Here is a 14630-nt window from a genome sequence, read left to right on the forward strand (position 1 = left end):
TTTTAAATCCTGGCTACACCATTTATTAGTGATATACCTTTGGGCAAAACTCCTGAGACTTTTTATAATCATTAATGAAAATAACAGCTACCTCCAGAGTGTTTGTGAGAATTCAAATAAGATAATATACTTAGCTTGGGACAAAGAAAGTGCTCAGAAATGGGAATGTGATAAGATTAAATAATTAATACAGAGGAATTTATAGCTTTCCACATGCTCCTGTAGCCCTGGGCTTCTCCCTTCTCCCCTAATCTTATAATGAAAAATGTGTCAAAAAATGAATCGAAAAAAATCAGTAAAACTGCGAAACCTTTTGCTAGACTGACAAATTAAAAAAGAGAGAAGAAACAAACAACTAAAATCAGAAATGCAGTGGGGACATTATTACCAACCTTACAGAAATAAAAAAGGATCATATGAGGACACTATGGAATCATGCACCAACTGATTAGATAATCTAAATAAAATGGATAAATACCTAGAAACACACAAATTACCTAAATTAACTCAAGGAGAAACAGAAAATTTCAACAGAACAATAACAAGTAAAGATACTCAATCAGTAATCAAAAACTTCCCAAAGAAAAGTCCAGGACTAGATGGCTTCACTGGCAAATTCTATAAAACATTAAAGAAGAATTAACACCAACACTTCTCAAACTCTTCAAAAAACTGAAGAAGAGGAAAGATCACCTAACTTATTGTATGAGGCCAGCATTACTTTGAAACCAAAGCCAGATAAGGATCCCACAAGAAAAGAAAATATAGATCAATATCCCTTATGAATATAGATGCAAAAATCCTCAACAAAATACTAGCAAACTAAATCTGATAGTACATTAAAGGGTTTATATACCACAACCAAGTGGGATTTATCCCAGGAATGCAAGGTGGTTCAACATAAGAAAATCAATATAATACATCCCATGAAAAGAATGAATGATTAAAAAAACAAAACAAAAAAAACTTTGATCATCTCAACAGATGCAGCAAAGGCATTGCTAAATGCAGCACCCTTTATTGATTAAAAAAAAAAACAACAACATTTAGAAAAACTAGGAGTTGAAAGGAATTTCCCCTACATGACAAAGGGCATTTATGAAAAATGCAAGCTAACATCATATTCAATGGTATTGCCCCTCAGGTCAGAAACAAGACAAGGATGCCTGCTTTCACCACTGCTATTCAACATTTTACTGGAAGTTCTAGCAAGAGCAGTTAGTGAAGCGGAAAAAAAAAAAAAAACCCACAAAGAAAAGGCATTCTTATTGGAAAGAAGTAAAACTATCTCTATTCATAGATAATATGATCTTATATATGTAGAAAATCCCAAAGAATCTACACTATCAGAACTAATACATGAGTTCAGCAAAGTTGCAGGATACAAGATCAGTACACAAACATTAGTTGTGTTTCTATACACCCGCAATGAACAATGCAAAAGAAAAATTAAGAAACAATTGCATTTACAATATTGTCATCTGTGCCAGTTTGAATGTATTATGTCCCCCTAATGCCATTATCTTTGATGCAGTCTTGTGGGGCAGACATTTTAGTGCTGATTAGATTGGAATTCTTTGAGTGTTTCCATGGAATGTGCCCCACCTAACTGTAGGTGATAACTCTGATTAGATATTTCCATGGAGGTGTGGCCCCACCAATTCAGGGTGGGCCTTGATCAGTGGAGCTATTTAAATGAGCTGACAGGCAGAGGGAATGCAGTGCAGCTGTGAGTGACATTTTGAAGAGGAGCTACAGCCAAGAAGGACACTTTGAAGAAAGCCCAGGAGCTGAGAGAGGAGCTGTGGTTGAGAGACAGTTTGAAGACGGCCATTGAAAGCAGACTTTTGCTCTGGAGAAGCTAAGAGAGGACAAACGCACCAAGAGTGACATTTTTGAGGAACTGCAGCCTAGAGAGGAACGTCCTGGCAGAAAGCCATTTTGAACCCAGAACTTTGGAGCAGATGCCAGCCACGTGCCTTCCCAGCTAACAGAGGTTTTCCAGACACCATTGGCCATCCTCCAGTGAAGGTACCCAATTGCTGATGACTTACCTTGGACACTTTATGGCCTTAAGACTGTAAATGTGTAACCAAATAAACCCTTTTTTATAAAAGCTGATCCATCTCTGGTGTTTTGCATTCCAGCAGCATTAGCAAACTAGAACATCATTCAAAAGAGTAAAATATCTAGGAAAAAATTTAACCAAGGATGTGAAAGACTTGTAAACTGGAAACTACAACACATGCTGAAAGAAATTAAGGAAGACCTAAATTAATGGACCTAAAAAAACTTCTGTGTTTAAGGATTCCAAGACCTAACTTTCTTAAGATGTCAATAACACCCAAAGTAATCTGCAGATTCAACATAATACCAATCAAAATTCCAGCAGCCTTTTTTGCACAAATGGAAAAACCAATTGTCAAATTCAGATGGAGCTGTAAGGGGCCCTGAATAGCCAAAACAATATTGAAAAAAAGAACAACAAAGCTGGAGGACTCAAACATCCCGACTTCAAAACTTATTACAAAGCTACAATAGCAAAATAGTTTGGTACTTTATAAAGACAGACATATAAACCAAGGGAATAGAACTGAAATTCAGAAATAAATGCTTCTATCTATGGCCAATTGATTTTCCTTACAGGTACCAAGTCCACTCAGTGAGGAAAGAATAGTCTCTTCTACAAATGGCACTGAAAAAACTGGATATCCACATGCAAAACAATGAATTGGACTCCTACCCCCACACCATATACAAAATTTAACTTAAAATGGATCAATAAATTCATAAAACTCTTAGATAAACTCATAGCAGAAAATCTTCAGGACCTTATATGTTGCAATGGATGCTTAGAGATATGACACCAAAAAAAAAAAGCAACAAAAGTAAAAACAGATAAATTGGACTTTATGAAAATTAAAAGCTTCTGTGCATCAAAGGACATTATCAAGAAAGTGAAAAAACAACCTATAGAATGGGAAAAAATATTTGGAAATCATACATCTTATAAGGATTTAATAGCTAGAATATAAAAAGAACTCCTATGACTCAATAACAAACTGACACACAAAAAAACACAATTAAAAAACTGGTGAAGGACTTGAATACATACTTCTCTAAAGCAGATGTATTGCCAATAGGCACATGAAAAGATGCTCAATATCATTAGCCATAAGGGAAATGGAAATCAAAACCACAATGACATACCACTTTACACACACCAGGATGGATACTGAGAAGAGAAGAGAAGAGAAGAGAAGAGAAGAGAAGAGAAGAGAAGAGAAGAGAAGAGGAGAGGAGAGGAGAGAAGAGGAGAGGAGAGAAGGGAGAAGAGGAGAAGAAAAGAACAAGTGTTCTTTTTTTCCATGGAAAACAGTTGGAGTTACTCAGAAAGTTAAGTACAGAATTACTTTATGACCCAGCAATTCCACTTTTACGTATATACACCAAAAAAGTGAAAGCAGGGACTCAAATAAATCTTTGCACACCAATATTCATAGCAGCATTCCTTACAACAGCCAAAAGGTGGGAAAAACTCAAGTGTCCATCAAGAGATAAATGGATAGACAAAAAGTGGTACATCCATACAATGGAATATTATTCAGCCATAAAAAGGAATGAAGTTCTGATACATGTGACAACATGGATGAACCTTGAAAACATCATGCTAAGGGAAATAAACCAGACACAAAAGGACAAATATTGCATGATTCTACTTATATGAAACATCTAGAATAAGCAAATTCATAGACACAGAAAGTAGATTAGAGGTTACCAGGGGCTGAAGGAAAGATGAATGAGGAGTTAATGCTTAATAGGTAAAGAGTTTCTGGGGTGATGAAAAACTTCTGGTAATGGATGATAGTTAAGGTAACACAACATTGCAGATGTAATTAGTACCACTGAATTGTACAGTTAAAATGTTAAAATGGCAAATTTTACATTATATATTACCAGAACAAAAAAAATGATGAATGGGAAATGCAATGACAGTAGAATAAACATCAGTAATGGGAAGAGGGGAATGGCAGAACCTGTTAGAGGCAATAAGTTGTATAGGGCTGAGTAGGAAAGAGAGAAAGTTGAGTAACCAAGGTGGCAGGGATATAATATAGTTAAAAACAGAGAATTCTATAAAACATATAAATCATACTTTCTACCGTTTTTTCCCCAAAAGATCATTTATTTGGCTAATACTAAAATTTTTTAAAGTGACTTTTTAAAGTATGACTTTACATTATTGAATACTTATGAATGAAATTAGATATCTGGAAATTACTTCAAAATAATATGGGAAGAGAGGAGATAGGGATGCAGATAAAACATGATTGGGTATGAATTGACAACTATTGAAACTGGCTAATAAGTACATGGGGATTCATTATTCTTTCTTCTCTTGTTTATATTTAAAATATTCCATAATTAAAAGTTTAAAAAGTAACATTAATTTATAGCTAACAAACCAAAAATTATGAAATAAATTCCAAATTAAACTACCTGAACCTAAAAACCTGGTTTACAGCACTGTTTCAGCTGTTTTTGTGAGTATATTATCATTTATTAGAAAATATTTGAGTGCATATGTTTTAAGTATCATGCTGTAAACACAAAAAAATTAAGCAGAAAAAACACTAGTCAGCATCTCAAACCCCTCAAGTTGCTCAGGTTAGCTAGAGACATAAATAATGTGATATGTACTACAATAGTGCTATGAGAAAAAGTGCTAAAGGACAAAAAAGGGATTCATTAACTATACTCAAGAAAGGAATTGGGTCCTAGTGAAGATTTCCTAAAAAGAAAAACATTTAAAGACTGGATTTTTGAACCAGTAGATGGAAAGTAGAGAGTGTTCAGACATTCAAAGTAAGAAGAAGGTGCATTAAGCAAAAAAAAAAAAAAGCCAAAAGAGAACATAGTATATGCTAGATTTGCTAAGTAGCCTGTGGTGCCCTAATGTGTTGATGGGGAAGGATAGGGCAGGCATAAGGCTGGTAAGGTAGCTTAGGTCATATTATAATGACAGGCTGAGCAATTTGAGCAGTTAGCAACTAATGAAAGTTTTAAAACAGAGAAGAAATGTACATTTTAGAAACAGTACTCTTTGGTGGTGTGGATAACAGACTGAAGAAGAAAGGATTGAGGCACAAAGAACATTCAAAAGATGGGAGCCTGAACCAAAGATAGAAACTGAAAAAGGGGACAGATTTCAGAAGCGTATTGACAGGATTTAGAGACTGGTATGGAGAAGAGACAGTGGAGCCACAAAGGTAAAAGCAAGGTTGTGAAGAGGGATGATTTTTTTCTCTAGAGCATGAGGTCAGGGTAAAACTGAAGACAAGGATTTCAGTTTTGAATATGTTGAATTTAAGGTGGTATTAACATATCAACTATTAGGTAATTTTAGAATACAAGTTTGTACTCAAGGGAGAAGACAAAAGGTAATTTTGGAGGCATTTATCTGCATGTATGTACTAAGAAGTAGAAGAAACCACCCAAGGAGAGGTTACAGGGTAAGGAGGATACAGGAAGTCCGAGATTATCAACAGACCTTTAATGCACAAATCTCCAACATATTTTTTGCATTGCACTTTGTATTCTTTTTGTTATTATTTAAAATATTTTCCACTTAAAAATATTTTGAAATAATTTCTCATTTTCTTTTATTTCTTTATAAAAATAATGCAGTAGCCTCAATACTAATAATGACCAAATCCAGGCTGCAGCTGTAAAATAAGAAGTCAAATCCTGGGCCCAGTCAATAAGTGAAGCAGAAACTGAGCCAACTTACATAACATGAGGCTACCTCTTGTGTACTAGAGGCCTTAGATGCACCAATATGAGATATCGAGTAAATTACGTTACTTAAACTATTTCACAAAAGTTGATAAGCAGATTCTAAGTTACTCACCAGGCCTTTGATCCTGTTCCAGTACACAAATTGAGCCCTGAACTCTTCTGTTTTTCCCATGGTCCATCATCAACTGAAATTTCATAGTAGGAAGCCCTATGAATTGAGAATATTAAACAGTTTACAGAGCCTATGGGTCACTGAATATAAGAAATATAATCTTCAGATCTGATAAAATCTAAGTAAGCCAGCTTGCCAGAGACACATCTGACTTAGTAGGCGCACACATCGTGATGCTAATACCATTACTGATTAAGTGAAAAAGCTAAAAAAAACAAAAACGTCTACATGCCTCTCTAATCTCTATGCTCCTTTCTATCAGTATTTTAACATTTTGAACAAGGGCTTCTTCTGGTAAATTTTTGGCTATCATCGCTGCTGCTGCTTTTATGGAATCTAACATACACCAGGTCTCATCTTATGATCCAAAGAGAAAGTTTCATTCTTGGTAACTAGTCCTTAATATATCTAAGTCTATATCTAATCAAGCTACCAATAGTTTCTGCTAAACCTTCGTTTCTTAAGCTACACACTAATGTGCTTTTTGAATTGACAGTAAGCTAACAGTTATAAGATAATAAATCTCAAAAGAAAATTCTCAGCTAGTACTAGATTAGTGGACAAAACTAGGAACAAAATGAAAAATGTAATTTCTTATAAGATTTACATTTCTCAGAGTAAAAGTGATGCTATTTTTAAACTGCATGAATGTGTACATGATTTTTAACTATTCAAAGCACTTTTTTTGAAACCTGTAAAAGGCTATTTTGTAAGCTATATCTTAAAATAATGGTATCACAGATCATTTGCTGGATTTTTTTTTTCTCCAGCAAATCAACGTAAACAAAAAGTTAAAATAAACCTTTAATAAAACACAGCTTTCCAAAATAATGGCAATTATTAGAAATGTTTGCAAACATTAATGCTGTATGGATAATTTATGTCTTATACTAATCTCAATTTCTCCTGCAAGTTCTCAGCCCGTGGAGGGCTCTACATAACAGAGTTCCTTTTAATATTTCCTCTCAAGTCAAAATTATTTACAAAAATAAAAGATAGCAGGACCTACCATTCACATTTCAACTATTTCATAGCTTTGCTATGTCTTCCTGGAAAATGCACATTAGGAACCTATTATGTATAGATAAGCTAGTCAAATTCACGGGAATGGCTGCTACTATGCCAGAATCAAGAAAAAACAAACGAGATTAGAAGTTAAGTGGGGGCAGAAGAGAAGCAGAGGTAGAGAGGAAGAAAAGTATAGTCAGGTGAGAGAGACTGAGTCCAAAACACTGAGCAAATTTAGTGTCATTCTCACATGCAGATTTATCAGAGATTAGTCAACTCATAGAATTTTTGTTTTCAGGGGAATTATTTTTTTAAGGCAGCAATAAAACTCACAGTCCCTTTAGAATGGATATACTTCTTCTTAAATTGTCCACTGCTACAGCCCAAGAATAAGACATTCTAGGTTAGAACAAATAGAAGAAAACAACAACAACAAAAAATGGGCTTTTAAAGTGTTCTTAAATCTAAGAACATGATAAATGAGGCAGGAATATTATTGCTGCATTTCATATTTTCCGAGCAAAGCATTTAAGTTTTTGGAGTGTAGTGAAGCCTCAATAAAGGATCTGGAATCAGAAGTACTGGGTTTATATGACATTTCTGATACTAATTATATGAGCTTGGGAAAATTATTTAAACTCTCCAAATCTCAATTTTTTTCACTGATAAACTACCTTTTTTATAGGGTTATTATGAACATTAAATGAGATAACAATATACACAGGGCCTGACACATAGCAGGCATCCAATATATGTTCATTTTCTTTCTACCTGAGGGCTTATATCATGGAATCTTCAAAAGTAAGTTCTAATACCTCCAATAATTAAAACCTTTTTAAATAGCATCAGGACTAGCATCAATCCATTGTTGTCCTTTCCTTAGTAAAGATATAAACAGTGAGGCATGAGAGGACACACACAAAAAAGCAGCATGAAACATCATTCAGGAGATAAACCAATCAAATCACTACTGCCACAGGAATAAAGCACTCAATCTAAAATCCTCTTATGGGACTTCACTGAACTCCCAAAAGTCCATCAAGTGATTGTAGTTTTCCTCTTTATAAGTTATTTATTTTTTAGTAAGTATAAATTATAAAGCAACACTAGCAGAAGCTCTCAGCAGTTAACCATACAACTTTTAAATAACACAAACAACAATATAAACCATCAAATGGCTTGCCTAGAGTAAGCGTAACTTACAAAACATTTTTACTGTCATCTATTTATTTTAATCTAAAGTTTCTCCAATCTCATTTAAGGTAGTTATTTTCTTCTCTCTGTCTTTTGTCTTTGGCAGTAATGACTAGATTAGATTACTAATTAGAGTTAACGGTTTCTCCTTTCTCTCCTCTATCACATAAAAATATCCATTAATCATTTCCATATTGCTTCAAACAATATGCAGCAAAAGAAAAATTTTATATATAGTGTTTTATGTTAAAACAGATACATACTTTCCACCTTATTATATTTTTAAGTTTTCTTTAATAAATTTATTTTACTTCTTTGAAAAGTAAATATTACTTTTAATAATTTTTAAAAGAATGTATTTCACTCTATTCCTCTCCCCAAAAATTAAACACCGCTACCTGTATCTTATTCATTTTTACATCCCTAGTGACTCTCACATTACACATAGCAGTTGAACAATATATTTTTGTTGAATAAATTCAATAGTACATAAATAAAAAAAATTACAAGTCAAAAAGATTGTTTAAATCATTCTGCTGAATCAGGTTTAGTTCTTTTCAATGCACCTGAGTTAAATCACTGGCTAGATTGTGGACATCCTTTTTAGTTAAGCCAATTTTTTTCACCATAATTATACTTGTTATGAAAGGATACAACTTGCAGCAAACAGAATTTCAGACTTTATGAAACTGCTGGTAAGCTAGAGAATCAACTACATAGCCTTCAAAAGGTCACATGGTTCCTCTGGTAGCAGGAACATGAACTGAGACTCATCTCCAATTTTTCACCCCTAACTTAGTTAAATCTACAAAAATGAGAAGGTAAGTTCTAAAAAAGTACTAGCAAGAGTTAAATTAACTTTACATTATATTAGTCATTTATATCTAGTAACTAATATCATACATAAAAAAAGTTTTGCAAACAAAATTGTGTTGACCACTTAGGCATAAGTTAAGTTATAGTGAATTTCCACAAAACAGATTTTATCAGTAATAAAACAAATTAATTTTTATACTTCTAATAAGGAACTCTATTTACCTTAATATCTGCTAATAACAGTTATAAATCTCAAAACTCTCAATGCACATGCCTTATGATGTGTTGCACTAAGCATACAAATTACCTATGTAGTATTCCTGCCAAAAATTTTAGTCCGAATCTTATCATGCAAAGAAAAACACATACAAATCTAAAATAAGTGATATTTTGCACAATTGGCTTACACCATTCAAAAATATTAATATTATGAATGACAAAAAAAGAGGGGATGAGAACTAAGGAACTATTAGTTTAAAGAATTCTAAAGGGATAGGATAGTCAAATGAAATGTGTGACCCTTAACTAGGTTCTGGATGAACATAAGGAAACACACAAATCAGCTCTAAAATATTAAGTATAAAGTATGGGCTACCTGTAGAAGTTTTATATCCATTGCAAATGTATGCCTTAAGCATTTATAAAGTACCTATATGAGAGATTAAAGGATCCAGAAGTATTCAGTAAAGAAACAGGACCAGCTTTGTTTAACCTAGAGTTTCACAGACTTTTTTGGCCATAGAACTCCCTTTCCTCTTAACATGTATTAACATGTATGAAGATTCTGGAAATATTTCATTAGATTGTTCATTTCTATTATCTACACAGTATTAGTCATTCACAAATCTTAGCCAGATAGTAGAAAGTGAATAAATATATATTTTTTAATACGAAAACATTAAATTCCAAACTCAAGAGCACAGGTATAGAAGTACCTGGATGACAGACTCTCCCCAATGAAGACTTCATTTAGTGCTCTTACTGGCAAAAGCTGGGGTCCTGAAGTTTCCGATCCTACAGGTAAAGGAAAGAAAAATCCAAGACAGCTCCCTGACTTTTAGAAACATTATGAAATTTATAAAATGTTAAACTTTTATGTTTTAATAGAACCATATACTTTAACATAATTAATATATATACTAAATATCTTATTTAAAACTTTCAAAATGTAAACTCTAAAATCACCTAATACCTGCCATGAAGCCTGTCTTTCCAACATAAACTTTAATTCCTCTTGAAAACTTTTTTCAATGGTAATGAAATATATTTATCCATCTCATAAGATTATTTTTGTCACACTTTAATTAGGTCTACCCTGGAAGTTTCAGAGGTGGAACTGACCAAACTCTTCCAAATGAGAGCCACTGTGGATTTAAGTGGCAAATTACAGGCATGGCTCATGCTGGAAATCAATCAGATACATTAGAGATGAACAGATTTTTTTGTTTCCAAATAGAAACTACATATGTTCAGATATACCTACACATTTCACAACCAATATTTTCAGAAAGGCTATCTACTATTTCATAGTTAGAAAAAGAGACTCATTAACCAGTTTTACATATAAAAAACAAAATTAAAACTGTATTTAAAATTGCTTTTAAATTTGCAGAGATGTATATTAAAGCAAAAGTAGCATGCAGTCCAAAAGCAAGGATCATGAATAAATAGAATAAAAAAATAACAGAAATCAACCATCTTTAGAAGAATTATTCTTACTTAGAGAAAAACAAACTTATCTTCCAATCTTTTAAAGAATTTAATGTAATTTGACTATGCTTTTAAAACCATAAATAGCTACACTGTTAAAAAAGAAAGTAATAAGATATTCCAATGTAAGGTGTTAATAATAGGGTAGTGTATGGGAATCCTGTATTTTATGCATGATTGTTCTGTAAACCCAAAACTTCTCTAATAAAGAAAAAAAAGGTAGTAAGATACCTAGTCCTTCTTTTTTCTAAGTGACTGAAAAAGAGAAATGAAACAGATCCTGACAGAGAATCCTAGAAACACAGTGTGCCAGTTTGGATGTATTATGTCCCCCAAAAAGCCATTATCTTTGATGCAATCTTGTGGGGGCAGACATATTGGTGTTGATTAGACTGGAATCCTTTGATTGTTTCCATAGAGATGTGACTCATCAACTGTAAGTGAAACATTTGATTGGATAATTTCCCATCAGGGTGGGTGTTAATTGGATCACTGGAGTAATATAAAGGAGTTCACAGACAGAAGGACCTCAGAGCAACTAAGAGTGACATTTTGAAGAAGAGCTGCACCCTAGAAAGGAATGTCCTGGGAGAAAGTCATTTGAAACCAGAACGCTGGAGCAGAGGCCAGCCACATGCCTTCCCAGCTAACAGAGGTTTTCGGGACACCATTGGCCATCCTCCAGTGAAGGTACCCAATTGTTGATGCCTCATCTTGGACACTTTATGGCCTTAAGACTGTAACTGTGTAACCAAATAAACCCCCTTTTATAAAAGCCAATCCATTTCTGGTGTTTTGCATTCTGGGAGCATTAGCAAAGCGGAACACATTGGAATTCTGAATCAATTAACTAAGTCATCCTTAGGCCCAGAAGACTGAAGACGGCTACAGCATACAGTGGTAGGTACTTAGTATTGCTAACCAAATAATTAAATCATAGGAAATTCTGAAGATCACCCTAAAGTTTTGCATCCCCCTACCCTACAACATGTAGGCATTTTCATGTTTTACATTTAACTCTATATACATATGAAACTTATTTTAAAGTAGGGACTGTAAGTAGAGATTTAACTTTATTTTTTCCAAGTGATTGGCCGGTGTTCTAACACTATTTGTTGAAAAAACTATTCTTTCTTCACTAATTTGAAATGCTACATACATCAGATGCTAAATTCTTATATACACACAGGTAGATCTATTTCTGCTTAATTCTGATGCCAGCTTTAAACTGCTATAGTTTTATAACACATTAAAACATGTAGTAAGGAAAGGTGTCCTTGTTAGATTCTCATTATAATACCCGAATGACCTCCTCACCACACACACACACACACATACACAAACACACACACACACACACCCTTTCTGCACAGCTAAAAATAATCTTTAAAAAACTGTCTTATCTTCTCAGCCTGGAAACCAAGATTCAGCCCAGAACTCTTTCTGGCCTCATCTCCTACTCCATTGCTGACTCTTGCACACAATTACACCAGATAATATGGAATTCCCAATAATCATCATGAGTTTATTTATCTCTTACATTGGGGAAACATTTCATACAACCTGGAATGCTCTTTCCTCTATTTTACGCTTACAAAAATTCTATTCATGATCTAAAATCCAATTGAAAACATACCTCTTCTTTCTCTGATCCTCCCTAAAGATCGATCATACCTTTCGATGTACTCACAGCACATCTATATTTAGAATTGTTCAACTGGGACTATCATCAATTGTTTCTATGTCTGTTTCCTCCACCAGGCTATAAGCTTCTTATAGTCAGTCACTCCAACCTTCAAAGTACCTAGCACAGATTTTGTACAATAACACCCATAAAATTTATAAAGTAAGAGCTAATACCTTTCCACTTGCTACTGAAGTGCTTCACTCACTAAAAGATGGCTGAATTAACAATCATACTTTGATTCTTCTGGCTTTCAAGCCAACATTTCCTTACTAAGAGTAGACCAAAAACTTGCCTTTTGCCTCTAAATGATTCAGTGATATATCAAAGTTCTTTGGAAGGAAAAAAAACACTGAACATATTGTATTTTTTTTTTAGTGTAATAGTTTGATAGCTATCTAAGGCTTACTTTAATTGATTGCCACCAAGAAACCTTTGAATCAAGAACCCCATCATAATGCCTGAACACAATAGGTATTAAAAATTAGTTGCCTCTCCCTGCCTTTTTAATAGCTATATCTTAGGTATACCACAACAGAAATGAGAAATCTGAAATAGAATACTCATCTACATATAAGTTTTAGAAATTTATTTTTTAAGGTTGTCATCTTGAAGTATTATTCTAATATGACAGCTGTTGCTCAAAACAAGTTTTAAACAACACTTCTGCACTTTTAGGGCTAATATGAACTCTATATGCAAAAAAATTCAATCTTATTACATCATAGCAATATTCTGTTTTAAACCCAATAGTTAATATTCAATGATATAATAGAAAGTAATGGTTAAGAGCTGGAGCCAAAATGCCTGAATTCAAACCCTGATTCTCACATACTATGTGATTTGGGGAAAGTTTCTTAATCTCTTTGTTTCTTCACCTGTAAAATGGGGATAATATTAGAATCCTTCTTTTAGAACACATAAAGCTGAATACACTACCTGCTACACAGTAAGCACAAACTACAGACTTTCTATTACTAAAGAGAATCAAAATAATATCACACATGGCAAGTTCAAAGAAGAGTGTTCGAGCAACAGGAGTAGAGGAAGACTACCACATCCCCCTTCATGACTCCTAAAAAAGTCACCTTTTCTTTTTTTAATCTATTCAACTGTACACACAGTTTAAGTAATCTTCCTTTATAATTCCTTAAGTATCGCTGGGTTAAACAAATCCTCCAAAGTATTCCCCCTGCTTTCTGGATCAAACTTGTGATTTTCACCTTCAAATGGTTCCCTCTACTTTGTATCTTTTATCAGGCTCGAGCTGGAAATGTCAACCTTATGTGTACCTAAGTTTCTCCCGCTAGGCAAGCCTCATGGGACAAGTTCCCTTTTCTGTCTTCTCCATACTTTTTCTTCTTAAATCAAAGCTCAAGAGTCCATCCCAATTGTGATATCCACCATCTAAGATTCCTGCCTCCTGTTATTCATGTTCTTGTATAGCCCTCTTGTGCTAGGGTTGGTTGGTCTGTGTGACCAACAGAATATGCATGTCACTTCTGAGATTAGCTTGGAAAAGACACTGTGACTTCCAACTTGGTCACACTCTCAGATCACTTGCTCTGGGGGAATATATGTCCTGAGGACCCCCATGGAAAGGCCCATGTAGGGAGGAACTGAAGCTTCCTGTTAACAGCCACATGAGTGAGCTGGAAGTGGATCCTCCAGCCCCAGTCAAGTAGTCAGATACCGCTGCCCTGGCTGACAGCTTGACTGAAACCTCATGAGAGACCCTGAGCCAGCACCAATCAGGTAAGCTGCTCCTAGATTGTTGATTTTCACAAACTGTGTGAAATAATAAATGTTTATGTTTTAAGATGCAAAATTTGGGGTTAAATTATTACTCTGCAGTAAACAATCACTTTAATACACATTAGATGTCTAGTGTACTAATAAAAACTTACCACCCTTTGAATTCAAAGACTAGTCTTGAGTTTTGTCTTGAGTTTTGAGAAACTGTCTTGTATTATTTTTTGGTAACTTCCTCTCTTCCATTTTCTCTGCTCTTTTTTCTAGGGCTACCATTAATCAGATGTTGAACATCCTGGATATTGAGCCATAATTTACAAGGTTTATACATAATTTTGTTTCAACATATGATAAAATACTATAAACTAAAAACAGTGAATTTGAACTAGGAATTGAACAATAAATTTCTGTATACCAATTTATATTTTTCCTATAGTTACAAGACTGTTGGTCAAAAGAGCCAAATCAGGAACATCTTTTGGTAAGGAGTAGAGT

At 34.0% G+C, this 14630-nt stretch overlaps 1 protein-coding gene across 2 annotated transcripts in view; it reads right to left on the reverse strand.

The window, feature by feature from the left end:
* NADK2 (NAD kinase 2, mitochondrial) overlaps positions 1-14630 on the reverse strand; it is a 60067-nt gene that overhangs the window by 15282 nt on the left and 30155 nt on the right. The window contains exons 7-9 of one of the 2 annotated variants that reach the window (XM_037799156.1): positions 9925-10003; positions 7313-7378; positions 5912-6007 (exon numbers count right to left, since the gene is read on the reverse strand). In XM_037799156.1, coding sequence (XP_037655084.1) covers positions 5912-6007; positions 7313-7378; positions 9925-10003 — 241 coding nt within the window. The remainder of the gene's footprint in view (positions 1-5911; positions 6008-7312; positions 7379-9924; positions 10004-14630) is intronic. The other variant, XM_037799157.1, reaches the window with a different exon arrangement.

The sequence above is a fragment of the Choloepus didactylus genome, chromosome 11, assembly GCF_015220235.1.
Source record: "Choloepus didactylus isolate mChoDid1 chromosome 11, mChoDid1.pri, whole genome shotgun sequence".
Classification (NCBI taxonomy): Eukaryota; Metazoa; Chordata; class Mammalia; order Pilosa; family Megalonychidae; genus Choloepus; species Choloepus didactylus.